We start from the raw sequence: 11,774 nt of genomic DNA on the forward strand, positions 1-11,774 counted from the left end.
TTCCTAAAGCCTGACAATTTCAAGGCTTTGATCTTCTTTGATCATCACTCATACCATCTTTCTCTCAAAAATTGCATCACCAAAATCCCAACAAACTTCTCTTTCCCCTTTTCTGCTACAACTACAACCTTTCTTTAATCTGTACTATCTTGTAACAATTCAATTCAAACCTCTCTCTCTCTCTCTCTCTCTCTCTCTCTCTCTCTGGTGAGTTTTAGAATGAACCAAGTTGAGCAGAATGAACATCATCATCATTGTCTCCCTCAAAGTTTTTCACACCCCATGTTAATGTCTCTTCAAAGTTGAGAACTTTATCCAAAAGGGGTTCAAGAAAACCAAAAAAGGAGTCATAAAACAAAAATGCGTGGATTGAAGCTAAGTGAACGATTCAAGAGCACTCAAGTTCATGCTCTTAGCTCTTCATCAGAAAAAGCCAATGGTGGTGGTGGTAGCACTAGCACTAGCACCAGCAACAACAACAAAGCTTCCAACAAAGCTTCATCAATGGCTTCCACCAAATCCAACAACAACAATAACAGTAAACACAGAACAAAGTTACCATATTCTTGGTCAAAGCTGAAATCCATCACCACCACCACCGCCACCACCAACAACAACAACACACCTTCAGCTATTTCAAACCTTGTTGCATCTCTTCAGCTTCCTTCAACTGAAACCATTGAGCCAACCATAGAACCTTTTCTTAAGCCAATTAACCTCATAGATTCCTTAGCAGAACTCTATAACAGAATGGAGTGTTCTTCTTCTTGTTCACCATCACAGCCACAGAAAGAAGCAATGTTGTTGTTGTATGTGGAACAGTACTCACTTTTGCGTGGAATTGGAGACCAGAAGATACTGAGAAGGTGTCTGAGGATGGCGCGAGAGAACGCGGAAGATGTGATCTCAAAGGTTGTAACTTCGGCATGGTTGAGATTTGAGAGAAGAGATGATGAGCTTGTTGGTTTGTCTCCAATGGAGTGTGGTGGGTATGTTCTTGAATGTCCTAAGAAGAATCTAGAACACGGGTTAAGTAATAGGCTTTGTTCAGTCAATGATAAGTGCCAGTGTCATAAAGATTCATCAAAACAAGATAATTTCACTGAGATTGAGAATGTGAATGCCAATGTTTGTTTGGAAACTGAGAAAAGTGATGTTTTATTTTGTGTTGGGAATGAGGGAATTGGGTGTGTTAGGTGCAAAATTGCGGCGCTTTCAGAACCATTTGGAGCAATGCTCTATGGTGGATTTTTGGAGGCAAAGATGAAGAAGATTGAGTTCTCAGGGAATGGGATTTGCTCTGAGGGAATGAGGGCATTGGAATTTTACAGCAGGACAAAAAGGTTGGAACTTTTTTCTCCCATGATTGTTTTGGAGCTTCTTTCTTTTGCTAATAGGTTTTGTTGTGAGGATTTGAAGTGTGATTGTGATGCTTATTTGGCTTCAATTGTTTGGACTATTGATGAAGCTTTGATTCTTATTGACTATGGAATTGAAGAGAGGGCTAAACTTCTTGTAGGTTCATGCTTGCAAGTTTTGCTTAGGGAGCTTCCTAATTCTCTGCATAATTCAAAGGTTGTTAAGGTTTTTTGTAGCTACGAGGCGAAGGCGAGGTTGGCCATGGTGGGGTATGATTCTTTCTTGTTGTACTATTTCCTAAGCCAGGTTGCCATGGAGGAAAGCATGATTTCCAAAACAACAGTGATGTTGCTGGAGAGGATGAGGGAGTGTGCTAGCGAGAGATGGCAGAAGGCACTTGCTTTCCATCAATTGGGGTGTGTTTTGCTTGAAAGGAAAGAGTATAAGGATGCACAACGCTGTTTCGAGGCTGCGGTTGAGGCAGGGCATGTTTATTCTATGGCTGGTGTGGCCAGGACCAAGTACAAGCTAGGCCAACCGTATTCGGCCTACAAGTTAATTAGTTCTCTCATATTCGGCCATAAGCGAGCCGGGTGGATGTATCAGGAGCGTTCTCTGTACAATATGGGAAAGGAAAAGAGTCTAGATTTGGATGTAGCAACCGAATTAGACCCTTCGCTTTCATTTCCATATAAGTATAGAGCCTTGGAAAAGGTTGAGGAGAAGCAGACAAAGGAAGGAATCATGGAGCTAGATAAGTTCATTGGATTCAAGCTCTCCCCAGATTGCCTAGAATTGAGGGCTTGGTTGTACATTTCTCTGGGGGATCATGATAGCGCCATTCGAGATATTCGAGCATTGTTAACTATAGAACCGAATTACATAACTTCACATGGGAAGATCAATGCAGAATACTTGCTCCAACTTTTGAGCCGCAGAGTTCAGCAGAAGAGTCAAGGTGATTGCTGGATGCAATTGTATGATCAATGGTCTTCTGTTGATGATGTTGGTTCTTTGGCGATTATCCATCAGATGCTAGAGAATGATCCCGGAAAGAGCTTGCTAGAGTTTCGTCAGTCTCTACTCCTCTTGAGGTAAGCTTCTCCAGAACCAACCTTCAGTTATGACTTTTTCTTTAACTTAGAATGCCTATTATGTTTATTGCACTTTGTATTGGAATCATAGGACTTGAGTTTTACTGTAATGATGTTTTGGTATGTTAGGAATGCATATTGAATTCCTTGGAACATCACAATTTTGTGTTTGATTGATACTGGTTTTTCCAAAACTAGCACAATGTTGCTATTTTTTGTCTTCAAATTAAGCTTAGTATTTACAATGTGTATAGAATAGAAGTCCTCAAATCTACATAATTCACAGGTTAAACTGTCAAAAGGCTGCAATGCGCAGTTTGCGGTTGGCAAGAAATCACTCTAGCTCAATGCAAGAAAGGCTAATTTATGAAGGATGGATACTATATGACACCGGCTATCGTGAAGAAGCTCTTGCAAGGGCAGACAGATCCATTGAAATTCAGAGATCATTTGAAGCTTTTTTTCTGAAAGCATATGTGTTGGCAGATTCTAATTTGGATCCTGAATCTGCTTCCTATGTTATCCAACTTCTTCAAGAAGCACTTAAATGTCCTTCAGACGGTCTTCGCAAAGGACAAGTTAGTAGTTTCTGTTAGTGTTCTTGATATTGGTTTCTGTGTTCTGTTCTTGTTTCATTGTTTTATGCAATATTTCGCAGGCATTGAACAACCTAGGGAGTATTTATGTGGATTCTGGTAAGCTAGAACTTGCAAGAGAATGTTACAGTAATGCCCTTGCAATTAGGCACACAAGAGCTCATCAAGGTCTAGCACGCGTTTATCAGCAGAAGAATCAACGAAAAGCTGCTTACGACGAAATGACCAAGCTAATCGAGAAGGCGGAGAGCAATGCTTCGGCGTATGAGAAACGGTCAGAATATTGTGACCGCGAGATGGCAAAGGCTGATCTTGATGTTGCAACTCAGATGGATCCTTTAAGGACATATCCATATAGATACAGAGCAGCAGGTACTTAAGTTTATCATTCACTCTAATATCATTAGTCAGAATTATTAAATTTGATGGTGGTTTTTGTATTTCACAATCAATGTTATGATTCCTAAGCTCTCCTAGACTAGTAGAAATCTTGTAAAGTTCAGATGTGATTTTAACCTGCAGTTAGAAAAGTTACTCGTTCCGTTTCTTTTTGTCTATTGCGATTACTTTTTGGTACATCCCGGAATCTAATATCCAAATATATTGATCCAAGGATGTACCAAAAAGCGATGGTGACAGATAACACATAATTGAGGATATACTTTTTATGATTACTCTAGACTCTAGAAACACACATCACATGTAAAATCGACTATTTTACTTAGTCTCATTTATATGACCTCAATGATTAGTGATGATGGATGAGCAAAGAGAAAATGAAGCTGTGGAAGAACTTAGCAAAGTCATAAATTTCAAGCCTGACCTGCAAGTGCTTCATCTTAGAGCTGCATTTTACGAGTCGATGGGAGACCTATCTTCTGCTCTTCAGGATTGTCAAGCAGCTCTTTGCTTAGACCCGAACCATGCAGACACACTGGAGTTGTATCGAAGGACACAAAAGCTGAAATCTTGATACTAAACTCTGTCCAAATCGAAGCGATAAAATGTGGAGATCTCAAGTGACTGAATGTTTTCCCTCAGAAGTCTGAAAAATCCTACATGAACCATCTAAAATGGGAGGACATGGATTATGGAATCACAATGCAAGAAACAAAACTTGTTTGCATAGTGAAATTGGAGGATGATTCAGGTGTAAATTAGGATGATTTTTTGAGTGGTTACTCCATTGATTTTGATATGTGATATGTGCACAGAATTTGTCTCATACTATTTGCACATCCTCTTGTACAGTTACAGAGTTATAAAGAGATCCACACCTCTTGTTTCCTCTCTATACTTTATTATTCCGTCCTGAATTGTTTTGCCAAAAATAGAAAAGACAGAACAAATAATTAATAACTTGTCCTAAGATTTCATGTCTGGGAAAAGTAAGATACATGCACATGTCTATGTTAGAAAGAACACTACAACCCAAGTGAGTGTGGCAAAAAAGGTCATAATGATTGACCATCTTAGGTTGTGTTTGCTGCTGTTTTTCTTGGTGCAAAGTATTGTTATTGTTTTTGTCTTTATTTTAACAACCTGCATAGAATTATACCATTAGGTGGAACCAACTACAGGAATCAAATAATGTTATAATGCCTTGTTATAGATCATATTTGTGCTAAGTCTATTCATACTTGGTTATCTTTTGATAATTTAAATAAAAAATAAATAAATAAATAAAAGTAGGAAATTTAAGGAAGTATTTTCCATTCCTCAAATATTTACATACACCATTCTCTCCATGAGACAGATTCTCTCTTCTACACAAGTACACCCTACTTCTGTTAGCTTCACAAGAAACATGTAAAACAGAGTAAAGACAGAAAGAAAGAAAAATAAAATAAAAAGAAAGGAAGGAAGAATCATAAGATGGCATGAAACTGATTGCTCAGATTATCATCAAACTGTTGGGGGCTAATTTCATGGATTAATGTCTGAATTCGCATCCATAATTTCTAATTCTGCCCACCATAGTGGTGATGATTTTGGAGTTGCTCCATCAGGCTCCATAGCAGTTATTTCCTTCAGCTTAGCAACAACCTCTCTCATATTTGGTCTTTTCTCTGCATTTGGATGCACACAACTCTTAATAACTTGAGACCATTTCTCAACTTCACTTTCTTTCAAATTGTTCAGCCTTGTATCCACCATATCTTTCAAGGGCTGCCTCCTTATATACTCCGCCGTCCAATCCACACGAAAGCTGTTTTCCATGGCGTAGGGAATCCTACCGGTTATCAATTCAAACAGTATCACGCCGAAGCTATAAACATTGTCCTTTATATGTGTCCAAGTTGTTTCAGAGAGCTGAATGGCTTCAGAACCTTTTGTGTTGTTCCAGAAACTAAGGTCTGATAACTTGGCAGCATAGTCTTCAGTCAGGTATATAGAGGAAGAGATCAGGTCTCCGTGGGCGACGGCCGGCGTCAGTTGATGCAAATGTTCTAGGCAATAGGCTATTCCCATAGCTATCCTCACTCTCATTCCCCAGTCTAGTTGTTCTGCTTCTAGGACTACAAAAACATACATGAAGCATGTAAACAACATTAACATGTCATGGACATAATCGACAATTCGACATTAACAAGCTGAAGTTGAGACTAGCTCTCCCAAAATGTTGGGGTGAAAACAGGTCAGGCCAAACCAGCCAGGTTCTATGGCCTATGCCATAAATATCAGGCCTGAGCTTGACATATTACTCGCTAAAGGCTTAATTCTCGGCTTGACCTAGTCTGAAGCCTGTTTTCAAAACCTTTAAATATAATTAACAACCCCCTCCCTCCTAAGATGCAATTCAAATCCCTCCTTTCTTCTTGATCAAGAAATTATTGACTTTACATCATGAGACTTTCATACCTATTACTTGAAGCTGTAAAGTGAAGGCCCTAGACTTGTTTTTCATTTATGTTTCTTCTATCTCAAGAATTTGCATCTAAGCTATGTCAATAACTTCTTAATTCTCCAATATATGTTTAAGTACAATGAGAAAAGACTAATCAACTATAATTAGCATCTTATGGTTATTAACTTAATCATGTAATTAAAATTTTCAATAAGAAAACACATCTCTCACCATGCAGATGCTCAAATAGTGTTCCATTCGGAGCATACTCAAAAACCATAACCCTTGTGAATGGCTTTCTCTCTTCACAATATCCAATCAGGTTCAAAAAATTCTTGTGGTTCACCCTTGACAATGTCTCTATCTAGAAACATCAAAATCAAAACAAAGTTGAGAAACAAAAACCACAGCATATATAAACTGCAGCGCATTCGCCACATTTCTTTCATGCACAATGTCCATACCTTCTTCCGGTATTGCGCTTCCATACTTTTCAACCAGTTTTTAGATGAAGTAACTGAAGAATATGCCACTGCTATCTCAACTCCACTGGAGAGTGTCCCCTTATAAACAGTTCCATCTGGTATAGAACCAATAATGTTGCTGAAATATTCACAAGCTACTTCAAGTTCTGATCTTTTCAGACTTGGAACACCTGAAATTGCAATCGATTCATGAGTATGCTGCTTTAGTATAACAAATGAAATTGGTAAAGTTATTAACATAACACTCAAATTTTTAACCAAAATAAAATGAATGTCAATCTCAGTGTTGATAGAAATTATTTTAAACACGACAAAACGTTCTTACATGGTTTATTAATATAAAATTTTTACTTATCTAGGTATGAAAATACATAATGGTAAAGAACCAAATATAATTGAAAGATTAATTAACCAAATCAGTCCTTGAGGTTTTAATATCGTCGAACACTTTAGTCCTTCAAGTTTCAAAATACACAAAACAATCTCCAACATCTACTTCCATTAGGCAATACAGTCTCCTTTCAATTTGATCTGTTTGACTGTTTTGAAATTTAAAAAATTGGTCAGAGACTATTTTGTACTTCACTCTTCAAATCAAATTGGAAGAAGACTGTATTGTCTAATAAAAATAAATTTTGAGGAATGTTTTGTTTTGTGTATTTTGAAATATGAGAAGTTAAAATGTCCGAAAAAGTTAAAATGTCTGATTTTAAAAACCTGAAAATTTATTTGAGTAGTTACTCTAATTAGAAGTATCTATAAAGTATCCGACACTATACAACAACTAATGATTATAGAATTTCTGGCGTGCATTTTGAAGTTTGAATTCTGTAGCTTACAAGAAAAAGAAATAACTGTCAGTTAGCAAAAGTTAGTTAGTTAGGTAGTTACCTGTTACAAATGCTTTTTGAAGCTGGCCACTCAACCCTGTGGCCCAAGGTTTCACAGTCACAACTTTATTACTTCTGAAGCAAGCAAAAACAATTGCTGTCACCAAAACCAAGAATGAGAATCCACCAACTGTTGACCAAACTATCACAAAATGTTGCCTTGAATAACTCTTTGATTCCCCTTTCTTTGCTGCCAATGGAGCCGGCGACGGCGCTGAAATCCAATTCGACACAACGCTAGCTGCACTGGCCGGTAACGGCGAAGGTAAAGGTGAAGGATTGCCAATAAAGGTATTAGATTTGGATGGAGATGGTGAAGGGGAATGAGAAGCTTCAGGGGATAATGGTAGTGGAGATGAAGGTGAATTTGAAGGAGTTTCTGATGGTGAGAAACTTTCAGGATTTGGTGACAATGATGAAGAGGGAAAATATGATGGTGATGGTGAAGTAGTTTCTTTGATTTTATTATTATTATTGTTACTTTTGTTTGGTTTGTGTATTTTAGAAGATTTTGGTGCTTGTAGTTGTAAAAGTTGCTTCCTATGATGTCCAATGTGCCTGTCACAAGTTAGAAATCTTAGAAACATGATCTTGATATGATATATTTACCCCACAAATGAGGGGACTATAGGCAATACTGGACTTAGAATACAAGTATATATATAATGGATATGTTCACTTCTGTTTTGATGATAATGTCATTGTTTTATAAATTGATACCAACATACAATGTAAAAAAAAATAAACGTGTGATCATGTGTGGATTGATATAAAAAAAACAAATAACAAAAATAATATATATATACATACTTATGAAACATCGGCTGAATTATCATGTTTACTCGTGTTTCATATGTTTTGGATATGATACCCGTCGACATTTGTCGACATGCATCTTTCATCTAATTTTATTCTCAACAAATATTCTTAAAATGAGTTTAGAAATAGTATATATTATTATTTATTAAAATAAAAAATATTTTAAATATTTTATATAATTAAAAAAATTAAAAATTAATTTTTATATATCATGTTCCGTGTCTAATAAAAAATTAAAATTTGCGTGTTTCATGTCCGTATGATATATATATATAGTCATAGTATTTATCTTAATTTGTGGTAAAGTGAATTAAATTATGAGAACAAAATGAATTCCGCTAGGGAGTCAATAAAGTATTTGTACAATGTGTATAATGAATTATTTATTTAGCCCAATATGAATTAAAAATGAACATTCAAAGAGTAAAATACTACTAATTTCTCAAACGCAATACACACATATTATCTAGAATAATTATTCGGATATCAAGAATAATAAACATTTGATATCCTACTGAATCGAATATCCCTAAATCCCATCGTACACATTGTATTGTATAGATATTCCATTAACTCCCTATACTTCCTCCAACAAAATATATGTATAGTAATACTAATATCAATGTACTACTCACCCATAGTAACTGTCTTCTTTCATACAACATAAAATAGATATATTAAAAAACTTGACTTATTAAATAAAATCACATGATAAATGATTTTACATATTAAATGTGTCATTCAGACAAAGATTTCTTTCCAAAGATAATACACGTCTATATATGGTAATAATATTTAGAAAAGTAAAAGAAAACAAAAATTGAATTCTGCTTTTAAAAGTATTACCTTTTCAACATTTTTTGTAAGAAAATAAAATCCGCAATCTGTCTGTCCTCAACAAATTTTTATTACACTAAATTCAGGAAAATAAATTCGTCCATCTATAATCTTAATTAAATTTTTTATTTTTATATTATAAAAATAAATCTCTAATAAATTATATCAAAAAACAATTAATGCTTTATAAAACATTAGTAAAATAAATTAATTTCCTTCAAAATTAGGGAATAACCAATCCATCTTAAGAAAAATAACTTTTAAAAAATTTTTAAAATAAAAATTTGGTGAAAATAATAATTGGATTAATTTTCAAAAAGAGGATTAAAAAATTTGAAAACAAAGTATCCAGACGGGATAAGAAACTTTTAAGATGATCAGAATTTATTATTTTAACATTATTTAATTATTTATTCAATTTTTTTAATTTACTAATTCAATAACATACTTTTAAATATTAATAATTAATTAATAATTAAAATAATAAATTTTGATAGTCCATTCTAAAATTCCTAAGACCAATTTGTGTATTTATTAGAAGAAAAAAAAAAGAAACATGCAATTTTAACTAAAGGAGTGAATGGGAAGCAGCAAAATCAGATAAAGCAATTAACAAAAAGATAGATTGTATATATGTACCATGAGTTATATGTGCTATGAATTGTTTCTACTTGTATTTGATCATGATTGTTCTTGAGGGTCCAACACTGGCTCATGATGCTCAAGAACACCACGCAAACTACCACCATGCGCAGCCATTGCTGTAACGGAGTCATGATATATGGAAGAAATTCAGATTCTTGGTTGGATCTTAAGAATAATAAAGTAGGTGTTGACACGGTGTGTGCAGGTTCATGGTTTTGGAATGTTTCTTGGTGGAGTGAGTCGTCAGCTCAGCGATCATTCAACCACTCTCCTTATATCTCTGCTCCACCGCTTCAAAACCAATCGCACGTGCCAATCATGTGCCCATATCACCATTGCTTATATAGTTATATGTCTTAGCAAATCTAATAGCTTTCTTCTCCCCAAAATATAGCTAGCTTCAGTCTTAAATTTTCAATAATATTTAAATAAAAATTCAGTATAAATAATCTAAAATTATTTTATTTTATTTAAATTATAATTATTATAACTATTATATTATATAAAATAATTTTAAATATTATTTTTTAGCATTATCGTAAACTTATAAAATACGTGGGTTAAGCTTAAATTAAATATGAATCTTATCCATATATATTATATAAAACAAAGATTTAATTTAATTTTCACATATACCGTCAGTTTAATTTTTCTTAAGTACATCTAATAATATAATACCAAGTCAATAAAAATAATACTTTAATGATGTATATGATTAATATTTTACATTTTTACTGTATTAAAATAAAAATCACAAAACAAATCAATAGCACATAAAAAAAATAATAGTTTTCTTTTGTTTTCAATAATTTATTAAAAAATCATGCATCTTTTATGATAAATATTAATGTATTTCGAAAAAAATAAAGACTCTAGTATTTTTTTAAATCTAAAATTAAAATTTTAAATTTTAAATTTTAAATTTAAATTATTAATATAAAATATAATTAATAAAAAATTAAGATTTATTTAATTTGACAAACAATGGAAATATTCTTTACTTAATAAAAATTATTTAAGGATAAGTCATTTTTTATATAAAATAATTATTTAAATATATTAATTTTTTAATAGCCCTAAAAATATTAAAAGAGGCGCTTATTATTTTAAAAATGGAGTACGGTTCTTGGATTTGGCATGGCTTTTCAATAAAAGAAATGGTGAAGGGTATACAAAACATAAGGATTAAGGCCACGAGATGGCAATATGGAATCATTCTATTTTTTATTTTTATTTATTTATTTATTTATTTTGCGTTGCTTATTTGATGTTTTAAAAGTACTTCGTGCTGACACTTGGCCTCTTATGTTTAATTTGTTTCTTATTAAAATTATTTTTATAATAACCACCGTTCATATAAAAATGTGTAATTACTAATTAGGGTATTTGATAGGATGAACTATGAAGATTCCTACACAGTTTTTACTATCTTCTTATACATATATAGTTAGTAGTTAAAAGTTGTTGAATAATTTAATATATTTAATTAAATTATTATATAATAATTTTTAATTATTAATTTTATATAAAATAATTATATATAAAAGTTTCACATAAAAAAAGAAAAAATCTAGAGAACCAGCAAATTTGTTGAATAATTTACGTTAATAAATTAATTGAATATTAATTTTACGCAGATGTTTTGAATACAAATTAGTTTTAAAATATTTGACAAAAACTAAAAACATACTTTATTCGAACTATTGTGTTGTTCCATTTATTTCAAGCTTAGGTTTTACGGTGATGGCTACCTTCAAATCTAAATTTCCGATTGGGGTTGGGGGAGATATTTGAAAGGGACCACAAATCGACATATGTAGTATTTCATTGGAACACCCTAAAAGAGCTTCTGGTATATGCTTTCTTTCTTGACCTAACTACGCCCTACAAGTGGCTAATTTTTTTATATAGTGTTTTAGTATCGGTCAATTACTCAAATATGGAATAATTTAGTGTTTAATAAATTTCTGAAAGCATTTGTGATACAAATAATTTATTGGAAGTATATTATAAAAAATTACGTTTTATTAAAAAAGTACAGTCTACACAAAATATATTACCAATTTACGAAAAACATATTATATAAAAATACTTTTTATTCGTAAAAAATGCAATCTGTAGAAAATGTCAATCAATTAGTAAAAAAATATATTTATTAATTTATAATTTTCTATTAAGTTGTCTAATAATATATATGTATT

General features: G+C 32.9%; 2 protein-coding genes across 2 annotated transcripts; one reads left to right on the plus strand and one right to left on the minus strand.

Moving 5' to 3' along the window:
* LOC107473366 (ethylene-overproduction protein 1) lies at positions 1-4,343 on the plus strand. Its single transcript, XM_016092909.3, has 4 exons — positions 1-2,453; positions 2,740-3,031; positions 3,112-3,421; positions 3,802-4,343. The coding sequence occupies exons 1-4, from the start codon at positions 361-363 to the stop codon at positions 4,020-4,022; spliced, it is 2,916 nt and encodes a 971-aa protein (XP_015948395.1). The 5' UTR covers positions 1-360; the 3' UTR covers positions 4,023-4,343.
* Positions 4,344-4,745: 402 nt separating this feature from the next.
* LOC107473373 (inactive receptor-like serine/threonine-protein kinase At2g40270) lies at positions 4,746-9,842 on the minus strand. Its single transcript, XM_016092921.3, has 5 exons — positions 9,568-9,842; positions 7,274-7,830; positions 6,362-6,552; positions 6,129-6,261; positions 4,746-5,568 (listed from the first exon to the last, which is right to left on the minus strand). The coding sequence occupies exons 1-5, from the start codon at positions 9,702-9,704 to the stop codon at positions 4,976-4,978; spliced, it is 1,611 nt and encodes a 536-aa protein (XP_015948407.1). The 5' UTR covers positions 9,705-9,842; the 3' UTR covers positions 4,746-4,975.
* Between the last annotated feature and the right edge of the window lie 1,932 nt (positions 9,843-11,774).

This window comes from Arachis duranensis, chromosome 1 (genome assembly GCF_000817695.3).
Source record: "Arachis duranensis cultivar V14167 chromosome 1, aradu.V14167.gnm2.J7QH, whole genome shotgun sequence".
Taxonomy (NCBI): domain Eukaryota; kingdom Viridiplantae; phylum Streptophyta; class Magnoliopsida; order Fabales; family Fabaceae; genus Arachis; species Arachis duranensis.